At 34.9% G+C, this 23481-nt stretch overlaps 1 protein-coding gene across 1 annotated transcript; it reads right to left on the minus strand.

Moving 5' to 3' along the window:
* Positions 1 to 452: 452 nt before the first annotated feature.
* LOC147503967 (putative yippee-like protein Os10g0369500) lies at positions 453 to 23041 on the minus strand. The gene is made up of 5 exons (XM_086557098.1): positions 22863 to 23041; positions 22664 to 22772; positions 13337 to 13373; positions 8503 to 8581; positions 453 to 906 (listed from the first exon to the last, which is right to left on the minus strand). The coding sequence occupies exons 1-4, from the start codon at positions 23009 to 23011 to the stop codon at positions 8562 to 8564; spliced, it is 315 nt and encodes a 104-aa protein (XP_086413224.1). The 5' UTR covers positions 23012 to 23041; the 3' UTR covers positions 453 to 906; positions 8503 to 8561.
* Positions 23042 to 23481: the final 440 nt, after the last annotated feature.

Genomic DNA, 23481 nt, shown 5'->3' on the forward strand with positions numbered 1-23481 from the left:
AGGGAAAAAATAGAGAATAATTATATAATTTAAATTACATTAGAGTGTTCTTCTAAATTTTCTAATTTTTGTGAGAGAGATATTTATAAATTGAGCAAATAGAGAGATTTCAATCTGCGTAATCGATAGTGGAGAGTGGGTTACTCAAAACCCGGCTATCAATATAATGTAGAGATTAGATCATCAGCTAAGAATGCACCACAAATGATTTTTACACGTTCATAATATAAAATTCAGTGAAGAGCGTATGTTTTATAATCAATAAATGCAAAAAAAGGGTAAATTCTTATTTTGGTTTAACGGAATGTTTTACCACGAGCATAGCATGTGGGTGGTCGCACAATGAAATCTGTGATTAAGAGCAATATATTACTCTTCGAGTACTCTTACTGTTATTTTTAAGAATTTGGGAGTGAATAATACATGTGAGATTTTATGTTAGTCAGAGGACCAGCGAAAATGTGAAACTATTTTAATTGCAAACGCTACAGGTATTGGGCTTCTGTCTGACACGGTCATACAGGAAACCGTTTTAAAGATGGTATCCATGGAAACACAAACTGACAACTGCCAATCACTGTGTCTGACACGGACATACAGGAAACACAAACTGACAACTGCTAATCACTGCTAATCCCCCTAAAACGCTACGGAAATCTTTAAACATATTCTGTAATGCAATCTTTTGCATTGTACCAGAAGGTTTAACATGTGTCCAGAACTTCAGAATTGCTGCATTAGCAATTTTATTATGCACTCATGTCAAGTTCATTGATCAAAAATAACAAATAGGCACCTCTATACAAGTTATATTTGCTATGGTTATCACCAATCCTTCAAAACCCTCTCTTTCTCAAGAATGTACTTTCCTTCTTTGTACTTTTGGCTCTCTTCGTATGCCTTCTCCTGCAGACAATCAATGTGCAAAAAAGATAAGTATTGCTGGATGGTGAAAGTTAATATATGACCTGAAAGGCTTGTTGAACAGAACATTAATCAGTTGAATACCAAGAAAAAGATAAACAGTCTCAGAAGCACATTCATGAACACAAAATTGTTGCTTGCACATAAACCCTTACTCGTTTGTCGCCTCTTTTTCCTGGATGCAACAAGATTAATGACACAAAATACACATTTTCAGTTTAAAGGAACATGAACAGATGTTCTGTAAAGTAGCTCCAACAAATGCAATATACACAATTTAAACCGACGCTTATGAGGTGAAAGAAAACACATTGAGGCCAAACATTACATTACAATGTCTATGCCACATTAGCATTCACTTGTATCCAGAAATAGTCTAATTATCTTCTATGTTAGTGATAGGAATAGGAGCTAACACCAAAGAATTAGAATTGAGGTAGGTTGAGATGACCAGAATAGACAAAAGGACAGTTGCAGCATGAGAATCAACTTTGCGGATAGACACCCAAACCTTTTGAGCAAGGATTGGGGATGGGAAATGGCTGTGTTTGATAACTTATCTATAATTCAAAATTTTAAAATTCGTCACTATTAGAATTCCAGCCATGACACTGAATGGGCTGTTAAGCTAGCAATGGTGCTTCTCCTTATTTTTACTTGGCACTAGAAGCATTCCCCTCTTTCCAGATGCTTGAATCCCCTCTTCCGTTAAGAATTCCTTATACGTCTTCTTATGCAAAGCATGCAAACAAATTTTGGTGAAGACACCTGCATAAACAAGACGAAGGTAGATACTTTCTTTGGCCAACCAACTTCCCTAACCTGGTTATCACCTCCCAGATCATTTGAGTCATTTTGATGCTTTGAAGGCCATTTGGCACAAGATCAATTATTTGCTCCTGTCAAATTCTAATGTGGACCTAGATCTGATTTCGTGCCAACCAAAATTGACTCAAAGTGCCAGCAAGTGATAACACAGCAACCATCTCAAGTGACTTGTTCAAATACGGAAGCCACCATCTTTCTTAGACAAAAATATCCTTTTCCATTAGGTGTTAACAATGCTTCTCCTCCTATCCCCTCACAGGTAACTCTCATAATTCACTCCCACGTCCCACATATGAGCGGAGCGAGATAGTGACCAGGGAACTTAGAAGGGTAACTTTAGTTAGCAGCACCAGACAATCTCCTTTGCAAAGGAGCAACCTCCTCATTGTCCAAGCTATAGATTAACCTTCAAAACTCACTGTGCCTCAAAAGAAGAAGAATGCACATAGTTACAGATTTTAATCTACATTAAGCAAAACTTATATACTAAATCTACTTAACACATAGTGATGTACATTATTGGCATAAGCTACACGAACTAATAAACAAACACCCAAAACAACTAAGAATACCACATCAAAGATTGAAAATAATGGAAAGGAAACAAACAACCACTGTTAGGTTGCAATCTTGCTCCAAAACCACCAAATAACGAAGGAAGCTTCAGGCCTTTGAAGAGTATTACATAATATTAAATCAACAACTTGCAACACAAGGAAATAAAACCAAAATCTGAACTGATCAACAATCAAGAATTATGGCCGTGGAATGTTCCCTTGATTATTATGTGCTGCACCACTATCGAATGTAAAGTTATTTGCCAAAGCTTCAAGAGCTATACACGAATTCATAAAAAGAACAAAGAATTTGTCAAGAAAAGAGTCCAATCAACTCTACTCACTCCTGTAACTTTTACTTTATTTCAACATCATCTTAAGTTTGCTATCTTACCTAATTAAGGCATCCATGAACGGAGAAAGCTTTGCTACTAAGCCTCCTGACCAATCACATCCCACAGTTACCCACTCACCCTCTTCCCCTACTGCTTCATCTAACCCGATCCCAGCCTATTCAAACACCCCCAACACCAAATGCTACATCCACGCAGATATCTAACCCAAGCTCCGACCTTGGGGTCGATCTCACTCCAGCGAGAGAGGCAACAAACCGAAGCTTCGGCCATGCTCCACCTGCAAAGAACGCACCTAAACTCTGGTGATGACTCCTGAAATCTTGCCCCCCCTTTCGGCTGGTAACGAGGAATTATCGTACATCAAACCCATCTACCATGACGGAACTCTTCAGATTAAAGTAGATATATTTTTGCAGGGTGTAAAGGAGTGGGAAGACAGAGTAGCAGGGTTCTTTTTTGACAAAAACCTGCCGTATTAAATGGTTAAACCCATGTTCACAAAAAGTGGAAGTTGCTAGGTGACATTGATATCTCTCTTGATGAAAGTGTGTATTACTTAAGGTTTCCCAACCCCACTGATTGAGAGAATGTGCTTATTGAAGGTTCATTCTACATTGCTGGGAAACTCCTTATTATCAAACCATGATCCATGGAAGTTGAAGATAAGAGGCGTATGATTTATTCTGTGCTTATTTGGATAAAGATGTATAAAGTTCCAAAACAACTATGGAACCCTTAGGGGTTCAGCTCAATAGCAAGAGCAATAGTGAATCCCTTATTCATGGACAAAACTAACAGAGATCAAATTGATGCCTAGTTTAAGCCAGTAGATGCCAAAGTCGGCTTCAAATCCGTCGAATAGTAAAAATTACATCTAATAATACAACTTGAAACAGTAGAAAAGGAGCAAAAAGCTACACTGGTCCAAGATATAAAATTATTTGATGCTCCCTTAACTTAAAAATGTAAAGTTTATCTGGACGCACCCAAAAAAATAGACTACGAAACCAAATTTCCACAAATAAATATCTGAAAGACAGCAATCAACTCTATTCACTAGAATGAAATTAGTGTTCTTCTCACAAAAAAAGACAACCACTCTAAGGCTAGGAATCGCTGATAGTTCTCTGAAGCCTGAGCAGAAGTAGGACACTTGTCATATTAAAGTATCCGATTCTTTTATTTAAATTCAGAAACACGAGGAACATGTCCAGACAACGCTAGATTTGGTTGTAAAAGAAACAAGAAAAATAATCCTGATAGAAATAAAGAGGACATAAACCTTTCTTTTCCTCTCATGATTAGGTCATTCGCGCTCTCCTCGCACATCAGGCTCCTTCAAACAACTAGTAAGTAATCCTCTCTCTTACTCTCGTCCTCCTCTCCTTCTCACGAATCACTCCTCTCTCTCCTCTCATGAGCAACAACCTCGATCTGTTTGAAGTTTGAACTCAAAAGTTTGCATTTTTTTTTTTGAAAATCGTTGAATCGTAAAATAGAATAGTGCGATTCCTTGCGATTCTAAGATTTAAATCGCAATTTTGTAGCGATTTTTGCAAGCTACAAGTCTATGATACGATTTGACTATTGGACCCTTCGACTCTGGAATCGAACGATTTTGATAACACTAGTGAAAAGTATCTGTTTAAAAAAGTGACTTATAATTTTTAATACTTTTTCAAAAGTGGTGTGTTCGAATATAAAGTGACTTTCAATTTCTGGTTTATTTACCAAATCCAAATTCCCCACAAAAACTGAGAAGTGAAAAGTGAAAAACACCTATTGTAGAACTTATTGAAAAGTTCAATTTTTTCTTTTAAAAAATGAATTTTGGGGCTATCATCCAAACACACTTTTTCACTTTTACTATTCAAAAAGTGAAAAAATGTATTTGGATAGTTGCACAAAAAGGCACTTTCTTGAAAGAAAAAATTACACTTTTCAATAAATTCTAAAATAGGTGTTTTTCACTATTCAATATTCAATTTTTTCTTTTGGGTTGAATTTGGACTTAGAAAATAAAATAGAAACTAGAGTAGGTGAGTTACCTAGTCTTTGGTAAGGGTTGGAATCTTTGAGCCACCTTGTGGACTTAGCTAATCATCGATGACTCGGTGAGCTATAAATGTGGAAAAAACTTATCTCATAAAATATCAAAAAGGTAAAGAGCTTTAGTAGTAGAAACAACTACAGTCATTGTCATTGTCAGTCTCATCCCTTTACTGTTTTCAATGTACTATAAATTCCAAAATGTTGTTTGTTTTATTTGACAATCTGCTCTTTAAATTAATTATTGTTCCATCACATCTGAGATACATTCAACAAGCTACTTCACATGTTAATGCACTATTTGTTCCATATCTTTCACTATGTAAGGTACATACATTAAATATATGGCTGCACCATTCACATTGATGTGTATTTACTATTGCAATCTTTTCTTTTCTTTTTTATGGAAAACTTACTGTACTGTTGTATTATTTTGGTGTCATAGTGACTCTATATATGCATATGCCTATAATTCTATGCTGAAGTACATACATGAAATGATATACTATAACATGCATGCTATTGGGAGTATTATCTGTATTAGAGGAAACAATCTTGGTCTTAGTTGTTATTATTAGTATTCGCTAATATCATTTCTAGTCAATATTTATTTCTTGGTGTTTAATTATTAATATATATTTATTGGAGTTTAATTAATAACTTTTTTTTTTTTTGCAAAAATACTAACACACTATTAGATGGCTTCATCTGAGCCACCCCATTTGAATTGGCAGAAGAAAGGCCAGGTAATTGGACAACAGGAAATGAGTTTTTTTTTCATAGACCTTATGTCCATGAAGGTCAGTGTACGTGGTACTAATAGAACTGCTGGCACATTTGAAAAAGTTGAAAAAGATGAGTGGTTAGATATATGAAAGTGGGCCTAATGTCATAGTTCTTAATTTTGCATCATTGATGTGACCGAACGTGGCCTATTTTTCTTAAGAAATTGATTGTCTAGTGAAAATAAAGATAAACACGTCCTTGCTAATTTGATGAAAGATGATATCAATGAGGACGGATCAAAATGTGATTCAAGTAATTACTAATAATGCTGGAAATAGTAAAGGTGCGGGTCAAATTATCGAATCAAAATTTCCAACCAAATTGGACTATATGTGTAGTCTCTTAATTCTGCGTTGAAGAATATTGGTGCAGCAACAAATGATATGAGAGAACAAAGAGAAATAAATGTGGTTGAATTAATGAAATTACTGGTGATGCCTTTGCATTAAAAGCAGATCATTATGAACAATTTCACTGTAAATCTCGTCGAGCAACACATAATGAAATACTTTCTTTGTCAGGCATCACAAGAAATTTTTGTAATCCAACCACACTCACCATATGTCAGCTGATTGTTCTCAATATTCCTTGCAGCCAAGATATACTCTTCAATGCATGATTAAAAATATGAACTACAGAGCCCAAACGATGGTAGGAATTCACGACTCAATTATTTGACACACACCTTTATAATTTGCCGCGTCGTTAGTAATTACTTGGACCACATTTTGATGCCAGCTAGTTGTAACCTTTTTCACCAAATAAGTGGAATTTGTGTCTTTAGTATCACTTAGAAAGATCAATTGAAACATAGGTCCACCTTCGGTCGCATACATGAAATTAATTAGACCTCCTTTGTGAGTCACTTCTTCCATCACTCACAATGCTTAAACCATTTCCCTTTCACAAGTCCATTGTGAGCTAACACCAATGAAACACGGAATTATACCGCTTATTTTCAAAAAAATCAAATCTGATAGATAAAAAAGACTAACAAACAATTAGGAGAAAACAAAACTCGATCAAAGGCTAACGAAGCACAAAACACAAAATGCTCTCAATGAAAGCTCAACTTAAAAACTAAAAAAAAAAAAACATGCACAACTAATAACAAATCACAAAAATAAAATAGAAAAAACAAAAGAATGAATGAAATAGCACTCAAATAGTCAAATGTAATATTATTAGTTTATGTCTATGCAAACACTACCAAGAAACAAATTTGCCCTAAAACTAGTATCGAATTTGTTAACCTAATTTTTTTTTTTTTTTTGGAACACAAAAACTGAGCAATTGTGTTTTCTAAAGGGTAGTAAGGTCTTTCCCCCCCTTTTTAACCTGTTATAGTCTGTTTTAGTTCTCTTTCTTTCTTGGAGGGAAAGTTGCCTCTTTAGGCCTGACCGATGGCCTCAGTGACTATCGTTGACTCGATAGTCAGAAGATAATGGATGGGGTGACTATCACAGATCCACCTCCTTTATCCTCTTTAGAAGTCATAGTTATAGAGCAGGCTAGATCTAATATCAACCCCTCTGCAACTCAATCATGGAGTTCTCTCTTCATGAGGAGCAAAAACCCTCGTATTCAACCCAACCTACAGAAAGTATACCCATCCTTCTCTAATGGTATTGCTGTCATCCCAACAAATATCATGGATGAAGGAATAGAGCTCTGGAAAGATTATGTTGTGGGTTTTTTTATAGAAAAAAGATTGTCTTACCCTTTCGTCAAGGAAGTGGTTAAACGACAATGGAAATTGAAAGGAGATTTCAACATGACAGCAGACCGTGAGCTATTCTATTTCAAATTCTTTAATGATGAAGATAAACAGATGGTCATTGATCAAGGTCCGATTTTTCTAGCTGGAAGGATCTTTGTGGTGCGCCCTTGGTCTACAACAGTGGAGGAATATAGAAATGGTATCAAGGCCATTCCAATTTGGGTAAGGCTAGATATACCAAAGCATCTGTGGACTAAGAATGGGCTGGAAATGGTGTCGAGCTTAATAGGAGAATCACTCTGTATGGATGAAGCAACTTCAAACCGAACCAGAATCAATTATGCCCGAGTGTGTGTAGTGGTGGATCTCGATTTTAAATTTCCCTCAAATATCCTAGTAGAAATTGGTGAAGGAAATATAGTTGATATTGGTTTGGACTATGAATGGATACCAGACAAATGTGATTTCTGCAAAGCTTTCAGTCACTCGGATGCTAAATGTGCTACGAATCCTCCTGTTCCTAAACCTACTCAAAATATTCCTCAACGTCAACAACCAAAAAAACAAACTCCTGCTATTTCTATTCAGAGGAATCAAAGGGATAGGAATACAAGATGGGTACCCAAGAATATCACTCAGGGTCAAACAAGCTGGGAACGTGATGATCATGGCAACAATTTATCAAAGGAAACAGAGGTACAAAATTCAGGTATTTTCAATACTGAAACAGTTTCTCTATCTATTTCTACTGTACTTGACAAACAGACGAGTAGAGCAGACGCCGGTGGAAAATAGTTCTTCAATTTTAACAGTAAGAAGCCCCTTGGGTATTCCACCAGACTCAAACCCGTTTAGTGCATTAGCTGAGCTTGAAGAGGAAGAAAATGATAGCGCCAATGAATATCAAAATGCACTAGAAGATCCTCAATCCTCAGAAGATGGTTTTACTGAGCCTGGGTAATTTGTTATTGATCTCAACTCTTATCCTTTGATTCAAAATCATCATATGAGACTTCCTTTGCAACAACAGCCTCTAGAAGACATGTCAATGGCTATTGTTATTGCCAAACCTATTCAGGCCTCACATTCACATGAGCAATCTATGATCATTTATAATGAGAACATCAACTCAAATGATCTTACCTCTACAGCTGACCCTGAAGTCCTTAGTATCATGCAGAACCAAGATGTCAACTCTGAAGAAATACATACTTTTCTAAATGCTAAGGATCATCAAAATTCTGGTAATGGTAGTGATTCTACTGCCAGTGAAAAGGACTACCTTTCTGATCACACTTATGAAGCCAGAGAATCAGAAAGTCCTATCAGCTTATCTCCTATTCAAGCTTTGAGTCCAATTTCTACAAGACAGCAGAGGAAACAGAAAAATCAAGCAAAGAATTCTGAGGTTTCGACTTCAAAGAAGGAAAAGCAAGGCCAAGTTCCGCCTAAAGGGCCATCAAGGAGTAAGAACAAAAAATCTTTATCATGACAAGCAAATCAATGGGGTTCTGGAATGTAAGAGGTATAAACGATACTTTAAAAGCTAAAGAAGTAGCTAAGTTTAGAATTGCAAATAATTTTTGTTTACTTAGTCTTTTAGAAACAAAAGTTAAGATTGATAATTTTGATTATATTAGAAAGTTATCCTGTGATACATGGTCCTTCTATCATAATTATAATAGTGATCCAAAGGGTAGAGTTTGGATTTGTTGGGATAATGATTTTATTCATGTTGAGAAGATCTGTGAAAACCGACAAGCTCTACATACTCTAGTCACTCATCATGCACAAGGAAAGAAGTTCTTTCTCACAGTGGTATATGCCATTAATGATCTACCAGAGAGAGAAGAACTATGGACCTTCCTTAAGAGTTTAACTTCTTGTTTCTCTGAGCTGTGGTGTATTGCAGGAGACTTTAATAATGTTCTTTATTCTCATGAAAGAGTTGGCTGCTCTGCAGTACATCCTAGGGAAACAATGTTGCTGATCTGCAGAGTTGGCTGCTCTGCAGTCACTCATCACTGTTGCTGGTCTTGCTGATCTCAAGTTCTCGGGTAATCTCTACACTTGGTCAAATAATGTTGAAGGATTAAACAGGAAAATGTCTAAGATTGATAGATGCCTTGTGAATCTATCTTGGACCAATTCTTTCTTATCTGAAGCTGTTTTCTCCCCCCTGGCATCTCGGACCACTCTCCTGTTTCTATTATTTGGCACAATGCAAGGAATATTCACATGCCTTTCAGGTTTTGTAACATATGGATGTATCACCCAAATTTCCAGGTTGTTCTCAATCAGTCTTGGTCAATTAACTTAGCAGGTAATCCAGTGTACATTTTAAATGCAAAATTGCATTTCCTGAAAAAAGCAATTAGAGGTTGGTCTAGAGGCAAGTTCTCAAATTTCTCTGATACATGGTATGATGCTCAGAATTCTCTTTATCAGTCACCTTTTGATCCTATTCTTTTCGAGAAAGAAAAAAATACAAGGGCATCCTATATCACTCATGGAACAAGCAGATTTAAGACAAAAAGCAGATTGTGATTGGCTTAAGTTTAATGATAAATGCAACTCTTATTTCTTTAATGCAATCAAAGAGAAGAAAGGCAGAAATCTTATCTGGTATATTGAAAGTAGCAATGGTACTCTTATGAAGGATCCAGACCTTATTTCATCAGAATTTCTTTCATTCTATCAGAAGATGCTGGGTATGGACTCTCCTATTCTCGCAGAAGCAACCTTCTTTAATAATCTCTCTCAGGTATAATATCTCAGGATCTGCATCTGCATGAAGCTTTGGATTCTATTCCCACTTATGATGAGATCAAATTCATTTTGTTTTCTATGGAGGATAATAAAGCACCCGACCCTGATGGATACAATGTTTTCTTTTTCAAGAAGAGCTGGAACATAGTGGGTGAGGACTTTGTGAATTCACTTAAATATATGTTTGAACATCACTATATTCCACAAAGTATCAACTCTACTTCCATTGTTTTGATTCCTAAGATTCCAATACCTAAGAGAGTCTCTGATTTCAGGCCTATTGCATGCACTAATGTTTTATATAAATGTGTAGCAAAACTAATTACCAATAGGCTACAACCTCTCATGGATGGTATTATTGCACCTTGCCATTCAGCTTTTATCCCTGGTAAATTGATTCAAGAGAATATTTTACTCTCCCATGAACTACTGAGAAGTTATACAAGGAAGCATGGAACGGCCAGATGTACTGTAAAAGTTGATATTCAAAAGGCTTATGATTCTGTCTCTTGGTCAGCCATCTCTCATATGCTTCATATACTCAGTTTCCCTCCAAGAATCAAAAAATGGATCTCATGTTGTTACTCCTCTCCTTATTACTCTGTGATCATCAATGGTGCTCCTCAAGGCTTCTTTCCAGGAAAGAGGGGATTAAGATGATATCCTCCTTTCTGCAAAAGGAAATGAAGGTTCTATTCTCGCAATCAAAGACCTTCATTTGCTGAAACTACTGGCCTTCACATCAATCTCAACAAGTCTACTATGCTCACTGGAAGCATGTCTGACAATGAAGCTGTCTCTTTATCTGCTCTGATGGGTATTCAAGTCACAAAAACCACCTATCAAATATCTAGGACTCCCCTTGGTGGCCACTAGACTAAGCATTAGAGATTGCCTCCCTCTTCTTGAAAAGGTTTCATGTAGAATTAACAATTGGAAATGCAATAATCTTAGCCATGCTGGAAGACTACAACTGATCAAATCTATCCTCATGTCCTTTCATGCTTATTGGGCAAGAACTTTCCTGCTTCCAAAAGGTGTTTTGCTCGAAGTCTCTAAGCTTTGTATTAAGTTCTTATGGAGTGGACCTTGTATGGAGCCTAAAATGCATCAAACTTCTAGAGACAACTTTTTGTATAACAAGATGGAAGGTGGTTTGGGCATTATTGACCCTATCATATGGAACAAAAGTGCTCTTTGTAGATTGCTCTTCAAGATTGTAAAGAAAGAAAAGAATATATGGACTAGCTGGATTTGGAGGGAACATATTAATGACAAATATTTTTGGACTATAAAGTCGTGATCATAGAGATCTCTTCTCAAAAGCAGAAAATATGCCCAAAAATATATCAAATATATCCTTGCCAAAGGAACTCAAACTCTGTTTTGGCATGATATTTGGTGTCTTAATGAGCCACTATGTAACGGTGAAGCAAACCAACTCTTTGATCTCCCTGAAGATGCAAAGGTCAGTGAACTTATAGAGGATGGCAAATGGAATTCTATAGTTCACCCTTTACCTAAAGGAAACATCAAGCAAAACATTCAAAAGGTTGATATATTCTCGGAAGTTGAAGAGGATCAAATTGTCTGGACAGAAACACCTTCAGGGGAATTCTCTACCAAATCAGCTTATTTGGCTTTGAGAAGGAAAAGAAATAAAATGAAATGGGCAAATCTTGTTTGGGGACGGCTTGTTATCCCCAAATTCTCTTTCAATGCATGTCAATTGTTCTCTAGAAGTTTGCCAACACAAGATTGCCTAGTGTACAAGAAGGTTTTGCATACCTCTTCGTGTTGTTTTTGTAACAACAGCAAAGAAAATTCTAAACACTTATACTTCGATTGCTCTTACTCTAAAGAAGTATGGTCTGCTGTAAAGTCTGCAATTGGATTGGGACAACAAGATCATGACTCCAGAAGTGATTAGATTGTATATATGTGCTACTATTAGCTACATATGGACTAAACGCAACAATAGAAGATTCAATGGACAACTGTCTAGTTCTACTGTTATCAGTAACATGCTCCTTAGAGATATGAAGCACTATCTAGAAGTTCAGGTGGAGGAGATTAAAGATTCAATTCAAATAAGAGTGTTGGCTGACTGAATTGGACTCTCATTCAAGTATAAAAAGACAACACTTAAATAGGTCAGATTGTTACTTCCTCCTTCTGGTTACATTAAGTTGAACTGTGATGGGTCAATGAATATGGAAGGTGTGGGATATGGTGGTCTGGCTCAAAATGAACATGGTCATGTTATTGTTGCTTTTACTAGAGGTGGAAATATGCATTCTATTTTGTTCCAAGAGCTGCTAAAGGCAATAGAAGTTGGAATTAGCCTATGTATTGCACATGATTTTAAGAAAGTCATAGTAGCTTCAAACTCATTACAAGCTATTTAAATGCTTGGGGAAATTGAGACAACTCCATGGACATGCTGGAATCTGGTGGCAACAATCACGAAGCTTCTGCTTAGCTTAAATAAAGTGGTATTACTTCATGTCTACCGCGTGCAGATCACCTTGCAAAACTCTTTTTCGGTGCTAATACGGAGCCTTTTGTTTTTACATCTCTTTTATCTAATATTTTGAGTGCAATAGTACAAAATGATGTAACAAAGGTTTATGAAAGATTACAAAATCAGATGGGGATCTGCAAAATCTCATCATCTTTAGAAAAAAAAAAAAAAAAAAAAAAAACCCCATTTTTTGTATTTTTGTTATCTCAATGAAAAATTGCAATGGATTTTATGAAGATCGGAGGTTGAAACACCCAAAACCCTCACATAAATTAAAGATTAATAAGGATTAGACATATTGGATTCAAAATCAATTGTTACATGAACCCTAAATGTCCCAAAGCCTAATGAAGACAACAACAAAAAATCCAAATACATACTTTTGGTGGTTGCTACTCGTGAGAGGAGAGAGTGATCATATATGGGAGAGAAGTAGGGGTGCCACTTTTTTCCAAACTTCTGATTTTACGGAATCCCATTTTGGACATTTCCGAAATTGGAAGCACTTTCAAGTTCGGATTTCCCAATTATTAGGAAATTTATTCAAATAGGATGCACTTTTAAAATTCCGATTTTCCAATCTTGATTTAAAAATTCCAGAATGATTTCCAATTTTCCTATAAATGTAGGTTCTTTTTACAAATTATATACAATCATCAAAACCATTTCTATAACACCCCTATTTTTATTCTCATTTTTTTATTAAATAAGATATATTAAAAAGAAGAAAGAAAACAAAATAGGGATAAATATGGAAAGAGAGAAACGTGGTTTTAGTGGATAAAGTGAGAAAGAGAAAAAATAAAAATAAAAATAACCGTACCAAGTCTTTTTCTTTCTTCATTTTCTTTTGCTTCTTCCTAAAAAAAAATAATAAGACCGTGAGAAAGAGATAACTAAGAAAAGTGAAAGGGTGAGGAAGAAAACACATTTAAAAGACTGTCGCGCAACATCAATTCCGATTTTCTTTGATTTCTCTATCATTCTAAGGCTTCGAAATTTGCAAGTGAGTAGACTCAACTTATTTATCTACTTTTAATTTAATTTAATTTAATTAGTAAATAATTTTCTATTATTGTTATTTTGGTGAAAACTATTAATGGATTGGTAACATTAACGGTGAGTGACTACCATTTTCGTTTTTTCTGATTTTTGTACAATGTAAATTACATATCAAATTGAATATTAGGTATTTTGTGTTAATTCAAATTTGAGATGAAACAAGACATGATTAAGAATAACATATCAAAATAATTACAGATAATTTGAGTGTATAAATTGAGAGAGATGAAATACCCAATGTAAGTAGTTCTTATTTTTCCCATTTTCTGATTTCCTGAATAGTGTTTAGTGTAAATTCAATATAAAAACGAATATTAGGTATTTTCCCTTGATTCCAACGCATGCTGCAAGCTACCGAGTATATGCATGTTTTCTGTTTAGATTATGGCTAGTTTATGTCAGTTACTGGACGTGCACTTTGTTGCAAAACTGGTGTTGTTTTGTTCTTGTTCAAGTCATAAAATTTTGTCTGATTTGGAGACGAATTACAGTGTATTTAGAGATAGATGTAGGTTTTCATTAACTTTCAAACTCAAAAAACCCCATAGCATTTCGATTTATATAGAAAGAATTATACCCTTTGGAAATTAGCACGTCATAATTTTCTGATTGCAGAAACCTAGTTGTGATATTTCCTCCTTAATAAGTAGACGAGTGGTTTTTAATTAAAATATTAATTTTATGTATGAACGAGTTCTTGGATATAAATGTTTGTATATATTACAATGGATATCATTTCCTTACAAAGAATGTCTATGTGGTTTGTGTGAGTTAATACTCACGAGGGATGAATGTACTCCCTGTTGGTTGTTGTATGAACGTTGATATTTGGTGGTGTGATATGAACGTTGATAGTTGATATTTGTGATATCTCAAGTCTGATTATGTATACCCATGTTGGTTGTTGTATGAGTGAAATATATAGATGCTTAATTTAATTGTTTCCGTTTTGGAAACCTAACTTGGAAACTTAATTTTGTTTTGCAGTAGGGTAAGACTTATTAATATCTTATGCAGGGACGTTATCCTACCCTGATACGTAACTGATTATAGATAAGATTTTAATTAAATTAAATTACTAATTATTGGGATTGAAATCTTGCTTGGGAAGAAACTACATGCCGTTTTGAGAAAACGGAACTAATTTGTCTTCCAAGTTGAAATGGTTAGTATTATTATATTAATTTATTGGAAAAATTGAATGTACTACTATTTTTATATTTAGTCTTATTCATACCAGCAAATTCAATTTGCTGACTATGTTTGCTTTCTTTTTGCAACGTGGGTGTGTTCTTGGGAACATAAATGGTGAAGTGACTCGATGAAAATGCTTGATTTGGATTCGTTCTTGGAGTCGTTTTTCTGGTTTAAGTTTTATGGAGTGTATTGGTTTTTAATTGAGAAAGATGTAATAGAGTTAGTTAGTTTCTTTTTAATTTAATAATGTGATTGAAAGATTGTTCTTTTTGTTTTAATTTGATCTCATATTCTTTTAATATCGTGTTTGATAATATGTTATTAGGTTTTCGTTTCACCCCGATTTTCAGATGATTGAATATGATGACGATTGAGATATTTATCAGACTTAAGATATCACAAATATCAACGTTCCCCCCCCCCTTATCACATCCAGGGAGTATATTAATCTCTCGTGAGTATCAACTCACACGCACCACATATACATTTTTTATAAGAAAATCGTATTCATCGTAATATATACAAATATTTATATCCAAGAACTCACTCATACATAAAATCAATATTTTAATTAAAAATCACTCGTCTACTTATGAGAACGAAAAAATATCACAACAGGTTTCTGCAGTCAAAAAATTTCTGACGTGCTAAGTTCCAAAGGGTGTAACTCTTTTTATATAAATCAAAATACTATGGGGATTTTTGAGTTTGAAAGAGGACAGAAAAAACTTAACATGTTTTAATGAAAACCTACATCAATCTCTAAATACATTGTAATTTGTCTCCAAATTAGACAAAAAATCATGACTTGAACAGGAGTAAAACAACACCAGTTTTGCAACAAAGTGTACGCCCAGTAACTGACATAAACTAGCCATGATCAGAATAGAAAAACATGCATATACTTGTGAGCTTGCAACACGAGTTGGAATCAGGGGAAAATAACTAAGATTCGATTTTATATTGAATTTACACTAAACACTGTTCAGGAAATCAGAAAATAGGAAAAATAAGAAGAATCACTCGGAGCATTCCCAATCACAGTCACTATGGAGGGAAATTGACAATTTTCACCGTTTTTTGGGAAAACCCTTGCCCAATGCAAGGATGACAAAATCGGTCAGTTGTGACTAAGTGAAAACGAGAGTAGCAGTTGCTACTGAGAAAATAACTGAGATGTGAACTTCAGACGAGATGTTTTATTCCGTCTCGTGTGTTTTTTTTTAATTTTTTCGGTTTTTTTTTTCTAGACAGAATAGCGTGTTTTTTTTTTTTTTTTTTTTTAACTTCAGACGGGATGTTTCATTCTGTCAGGCGTTTTTTTTTTATTTTTACATTCAAACGGAATCAAACATTCCGTCCGAGATTCAAACTCACTTTTGCATTGGACAGCCTTACCTTGTTTTTCACCAAAACGGTAGGAAACAAGGGAAATTGAGCCTACGTGGAGGTGAAAAACTCTTTGCTTGCATTAGGATTGCTCTCACATTGGGTATTTCATATCTCTCAATTTATAAACTCAAATGATATGTAATATTTTTTTGATATGTTATTCTTAATCATGTCTTGTTTCATCTCAAATTGTAATCAACACAAAATACATAATATTCAATTTGATATGTAATTTACACTACGCAATGTAGAGAAATCAGAAAAAAAGAAAAAGGAAGTCACTCACCGTTAACGTTTACCAATTAATAGTTTTCACCAAAATAACAATAATATAAAATTATTTACTAATAGGTCTACTCACTTGCAAATTTCAAAGAATGATCGAGAAATCAAAGAAAATATGAATCGATGTTGCGCGCCAATCCCTTGAATGTGTTTTCTCCCTCACCCTTTCACTTTTCTTAGTTCTCTTTTTCTCACGGTCTCTCCCTTCTTTTTTTTTAGGAACAAGCAAAAGAAAAGAAAGAAAGAGAAAAAAAAAAAAACTAGGTCTGGTTACTTTTTTTTTTTTTTTTTCTTTCTCACTCTATCCTCTAAACCCACGTTTCTCTCTTTCCATATTTATCCCTATTTTTTTTTTCTTTCTTCTAGGTCTGGTAACGTTTCATGGGTCGGTTCTTATCGGTTTCGGTTCTGGGTCTATTTTTAGCAGTTCCTATCGGGTTCGGTTTTTTCGGGTTTTTTCTTATATTTTGAAAACCCGAACCCATACCAATTAATTAAGTCAGTTCCGGTTCAAGTTTCGGTTCCTTCTCGGGTTACACATTTTTATTGCTAAAATTATTTTTTTTAGTTATATAACCGATATAAAAGTTGGTTTACGGCGACTATAACACTTGTCATCGATATTTTTGTCCTCTCATAAGAAGTAATGGTCTTAAATTCAATAATAGTATTTGAAAGTTATCTAAAAACTTTAAATACATTCTCATACATTATACGTATGTGTATATTTTAAATCGAACATGTATATATTATACTATACGTAATGCGTCATATATAGAATAAATACCACATGTACCACAATTGTTAGTTAGCATTGCACGTATTCATTATCCAATATATATACATATAATATATCAAACACATACACGTTCATGCATTAGTTAATATAGACAGTGCATTAGTTAATTCATAGTATACGACTATACATGTAGACGTAGACATGTAAACATTAATATTAATATTTATAATATACATATTTAATATAATATTATAAAAGATGCATTTAATAACACACATTCACTATTATGCTAAATGTTATATATATTTAGTATAATTTGACACCTAACAAATATAGGCTATATATAATAATAATGTTTGGGTTTGCCTTTATTTAGTGTAATATAATACTAAATTCTATATATCAAAATCATACTAATCGGTTCCGGTTTCGGTTCAGATACCCATCGGTTTTTTACTATTCGGTTCTAACGGTTTCGGTTCTTTATCGGTTTGGTTCAAAGTGGGTCTAACATTTTAGGACCTAGAACCGCTATATATTTAATAAAAAAAATGAGAATAAAAATAGGGGTGTTAAAATTTCCTTTAGCAAGTATTTTTATTTTGTATAGTTTATATATATGCATGCACACAAACTACAACCTTAAAATCCATGTGTGTAAGCTTCTAAGTAAAATGTTTTTTTTTAAATCTAACAAAAAGAATCTAATTTTTCCGAATTTTTTTCAAGTATATTCGATTATGAAATTATCCATTTTTTTTACGAGTTTCAAAATTTCCGATTTCAAAAGAATAATTAGTATTCCAAAAAAAATCGGATTGGGTATGGAATGCACTACAAATTTTTTGGAAAAATTCCCGAAACACCCAAACCGAAGACACCCCAAAGAGAAGAGTGAAGTAGTAAAGAGGAGGACGTTAGAAAGAGAAAGGCAATGAAGGTGTTATGAAACAAAGCCCTTTCCTCTTGAGATATCACATATATAAAACCTTTTGAAGCTTCAGAGATAACACCTGAGAAATATCTTATAGGCCATAAGTCACCAATATTATATGCATCTATAACCTAACCTAACGGAGTTGGGCAATGCATGTGTTAAGAAGATGATGCGCAAGAAAACCTACCTGAGAAAAATTCACAGCTCTACTCATCAAATCCTCTCAATTGATTTCCCAACAACTCTTATAAAACGCAAGCTGGAAACCATGAAGATCCGGTACTTTGCCACCTTCTATACTAACTAAGGCCTCCCAAACCTTCTCATGGATCCTATCAAGATGTTAATCGTCAAAGGCCTAACCCCACAGCTGGGCTATTAAATCGTTGAGTACTCACTGCTTAGCTAACCCGACTAACAATTTAATCCCCGATCATGATCGGGCTCAAAAACTCTCCAAGTACTCGGCCGATTAGCCCCGATTAGACGATTAATACGTGCCGATTAGCCGAGTAATTGTGTTCACTATTTCAACTATTTCAATGTTAAACATCAAATTCGAGATTTCACCGATTCGATCAACCCTCAATTCTGTAAAGTTCTACACTTTAATCATATTTATTTTAGTTGATTGAGTGTTTTAATTGTTTATTGATTGATTGGGTTCTTAATTAGCTCTATTATGTTGGTATTTCAAAGTTAAATATATTTAATATATATTTGTAAAGAAATATAGTGTTATAAAAAATCGCCCAATTTATGCCGGTTAATCCCCGACCGATTACACCTACTCGCTACTTGCTCTTCAAACGAGTAGCGACCAAGTAGCGATTTAACTGCACAGCCCCACAGTCCCAAAAACAAATTAGAGTGAAAATTAAAAATGCCAACCCCGAGTTATATTCTCCTCTAATATCTAAAACCAATTAGAAAGCTCTATAGTAATTCACACAATTTCTAGCATCGGCCATTTTCTGAAGAAAATATGTGCATTGCTCATCCTCGGTTGCCAGCCACTCCTTATTAGCTTCGTTTCTTGTTTCCAGAAAAGTTCCTCTCTCCGAGCGGATCTAACAAAATCAGTTCTAAAAGTTTATATGGAAAAGAATATCCCGATTTCTGTCATGAAACTTCATTATGTAACACTGTAAAGAAGGGGTTATTTTCTAATTAGATAACTAGGCGCCACTAGGGATTAAGATAAACAACAACATGTACATAAAGAGAGCGAGAAATTGAGTACCCTCCAGGGGACGAAGGAATTAGTTACTAAATTTTGTGTTTCTTGCATTCAGACTACTGTTTTCTTCTTCCAATCCAGTTTTAGTAGTCAGTGTTTCAAATTTAGCTCTTACTGCTTCAATTTCTTCTTTCTTTCACTAAAAGAAATCCTAAATTCACCATCCACCTGGTTAACCATTGAAGCTCAAGCTATGGAAACCCCTAACACGCCCTGCCCCCTCACTTCATCTACCCCGGGCAGGTTCAGATCACTTACAATACACAGCTCTACGAAAGGGTGGTTGTTTGGACCAGACCCAACATTTGGCAGAGAAACACAAGTGCGACACCAAACAAGAAATGACATCTTAGAAGGGAGTTCCAAGCCTATTTGGCAAGAAGCACGAAAATTGACAGAAGGATGAAAGAAAGTGAGCAAAACCACAAGATTGGGTACTGTGATCTTAAACTGACGTGCAAGTTTGTGAAGGATGGGGGAGTAAGCACTCTTATAATTATTCACACTTCACAGCCTCACTGTATCCTAACTCTGTTGAGAACAACTTGCTCTAAAAGCTCGAACTTGTAGAGAGGGTCCAACATATGGTAGGTACATACCATACCACAAACATGGAGTGGACTCTGTTGACCCTCGCACATATATGGAGTGGACTAGTTAACACTCGTGGGTAACACCGTAACACAAATACAACCCCCCGCCCGCACTCAGTGAACATTGTTGGAGATATATATATATAACTTTTTAATATTGTTGCTGTACAGACTTGAAACCCATGGCATCCCAAAAACAAACAGCTCCAGTACCATGTTGAGAACCACTTGCTATAAAAGCTCGAACTTGTAGAGGGAGGCTCCCACATTGTACACAAAGGGTCCAACAGATGGTAGACACATCAGTGTTATCAAAATCATATGATTCCCAAGTCGAATCTTACAACTCAGATCGAGTCAAAGGGTTCAATAGTCAAATCGTATCATAGACTCGTAACTTGCAAAAATCGCTACAAAATCGCAATTTAGATCTACTTAGAATCGCAAGGAATTGCACTATTTTACAATTCAACGATTTTCAAAAAAAAAAAAAAAAAAAAAAATGCAAACTTTTGAGTTCAAACTTTAAACAGATCGAAGACTAGAAAAAAAAGAGGAGAAGAAGGGTGCTAGATTTTTATTTTTCTTCTTCAATTTGAATTCTCCAGATCTTGCTTCTTTCCTTCCGTGTCTGGTGTGGTTAGTGGCTGGGTTGAGAACATACGAACCAGATCTTGTTTAACTTTTAAAATCTAGGGTTTGTAACTTAAGTAAGTCTTGACTAAATCATAACATGTAATGGGTCAACCGAAATTGGACCAGTCTTTATATAAAGAACTTGAGTGGGCTTCTTTTATATAGGCCATGCTCTAAATATCCAACTCAAAATTGTAGATAGACTTCTTTTAAACAAGACACATATTATTCTCTTTAAAAAGCCCATCTCTACTTGTAGACATTTAAATCTTATTGTATATGGAAATATGGAATATACAGTAGTATATACATGAAAAATTACTGTAAATACAAATTTATTATTTATTTTGTGAATCTTACTATTTACGAGTCGATAAGATTCTCGATTCGCTAAAAAATGAAAACAATTCTCAATACGATTCACATGTTGACAACTATGGGCACATACCATACCACAAAAATGGAGTGGACTCTGTTAACAACCCCACAAATATGGAGTGGGCTAGTTAACACTCCGACAAGAGGACCACGGGTCACATAGCTACAAAAACAAACTCCTAAGACCTACTGACCTAGTACTTTAGGTTTAAGGTACTTAAAATTGTAAAAGGGATAAGCAAACTTTCTCATTTAAATTATTAAAAGACCAACTAATTTAATCATTTGAAAACTATATAAGCACAACATCTTAGATTCTCAAAGATTTTGTGAAGTTTCCAACGATTTCTTTTAGTAATTGATAGAAAAAACACACATGGGTGACAGCTGCAATTGTTTGGTCCGTGAAAAATGACCATGTGTCCAAGTATGGTTTCAGTTTCTCACTTTCATATGACCATGTCTACTATTTAATCGTTGGCGTGAGTGAGGATGCTTTGGTCCCAAATGGATCCGATGGCCACAACAAAAGTCACGTAAAAGTTAGATACTAAATGGCCATCTACATGGTATGAAGAATATTGACTTGATAAATGCTACAGCCAAAGAAAGAGTTCAATAGAAAATTAGATCTCAGGTTTCTGTCCCCAATAATAAGAAGGATCCAGCATTTACAACCTCATAGCCTTTTCTTATAATGACTTTAACTTTGTTTAACATGAAACTCTATATAAGTGACTCAAACAATCCATTCTCAATGTGCAATAAGAGGAATTCTTCTTTTTTTGGGCTTGGTAAAAACCAAAATATAATAATGAAAGCAGGTAGATGGAGAAAGCCCACAAACACATAAGAACGATACAACCAAAAACACCTATCTAGATTCTCCGTCTCACCCACATAATGTTTAATGGGCAGCTTCTAAATTTCTCAAAGAATTTAGCATCAATAAAGAAAAGCCTTGACAGATAAAACAATCTCCTACTTTGTTGTTAATACTCCCTCAAAGTGTTGTCGATTCCGCTCACACTATATAATTTATAGAACCACAAATGATAGATTCTCCAAAGTCCAAACCGCCTACAGGAAAGAAGTGAAAGTACCAAGATCCCAAGAATACAGCATGGTCACCACCAGACTAGGACATAACCAAGAGACTTTGGACAAATACATGATTCACTGACTATCCGTCCCTCCCTCACACACAACTGGCAATACAACAATAGTTAACTATGATCTGAGGTTATCAACTGTAAGAATCCACACCACGCACAAACAGATTTTTCAGATGGAATTTTGGAAGTCCAAACAATAGGAACAAGAAAATAGAGAATGGAAATACAATGTTAAACATTAGAGGTGGGCATCCAAGAAAGGATACAAAGGTTAAAAGAGCTAGTAAAGAAAATACCTTTCTTGCTTGGGTACCACACTCTCCTATATTATTATGCAACACTGAAGCACATCAAGCTTTGCATAAGAGCAGGTTATAATCCATTTCCTAATATCCTAGTTCCTAGAAATACAGCCTTCCGGACGGGTTTTCCTTTATACTTGGGTAAATTTAAGAAACATGGAAAACCAATACAGCATTGAGTTCCCTAAAATAAATAAGCTTAAGTGTAGCTAGTTTCGTCATTAAAAAAACTAACACTAAAAATAAACTGAGGAAAGATGGAATGTAGACTTACATATTTCCAACCCAATATTTGTTGGCAGGAAGTACAGTAGATATCACTTATCTTATGTAATCCACTCGAAAGTTCTCGATCTTCAACAGGCCCAACAGATAAATTCACCCTGCCCAATTCAATCCAATCCAACATGTGTCAGTTTCTGATTGGATTGGAAAATAAAATTGTGAATAGGGTTGGGAAAAAAAAAACTTACACGGTCTTGAAAAGATAGGCTTTACCATAACGACCTTGAAATTCTTTTGATTCGAGTTCATCGTAAGAAGCCAAATCGACTTTACAATATTTACATTTATATATTCTCGTTGTTGTCGTTGGTACTGACTCAATAAATAACCGACCCATCCCCAATTCCCCCCTTTTTTTTTTTTTTTTTTTTTTTTTTTTTAATAAGAGAGAATCCAAAATGATGAAAAATGAGACGCACGTGCCAGGTGGGTCCTACATGGTTTGGCAAATAATAAAAGTTTTGATCCCTCAAACTCGGCACGTATCGTCCATATGGCCATATTCTACCAGTCCTCTGTTGATAGAAGAGCTTCAAGAGCACATAGGGCTTTATGCAACCTCTCTGGAGACCAGCAGTGGACAATATTAGGATTATTGCACTCTCTTTTGTTTCCTTTATTTCCAGATTTATTAGTCCTCAAATATATGGATTAACCAGCAAGCTATGTATGATGGAGTAATGAACTGAAGATTTTCAAAAAAAAAAAAAGTAAGGTATTTCTTTGACTCATTTCTATTTGCATTGGTAGGTAAAGTTTATATATGGAGGCAAACAGATGCACAACTACACAAGCAGTGGTTTCTAC

Source organism: Coptis chinensis, chromosome 4 (genome assembly GCF_015680905.1).
Source record: "Coptis chinensis isolate HL-2020 chromosome 4, ASM1568090v1, whole genome shotgun sequence".
NCBI classification, from domain to species: Eukaryota; Viridiplantae; Streptophyta; class Magnoliopsida; order Ranunculales; family Ranunculaceae; genus Coptis; species Coptis chinensis.

Coding starts and splice junctions, on each gene's coding strand:
- LOC147503967 (XM_086557098.1), bottom strand. CDS start 23,011: ATGGGTCGGTTATTTATTGAGTCAGTACCAACGACAACAACGAGAATA. Junction 22,773..22,862: donor GCCTATCTTTTCAAGACCGT/GTAAGTTTTTTT, acceptor TGAATTGGGCAG/GGTGAATTTATCTGTTGGGC. Junction 13,374..22,663: donor AAATATTGGGTTGGAAATAT/GTAAGTCTACAT, acceptor ATTTTTTTTTAG/GAAGAAGCAAAAGAAAATGA.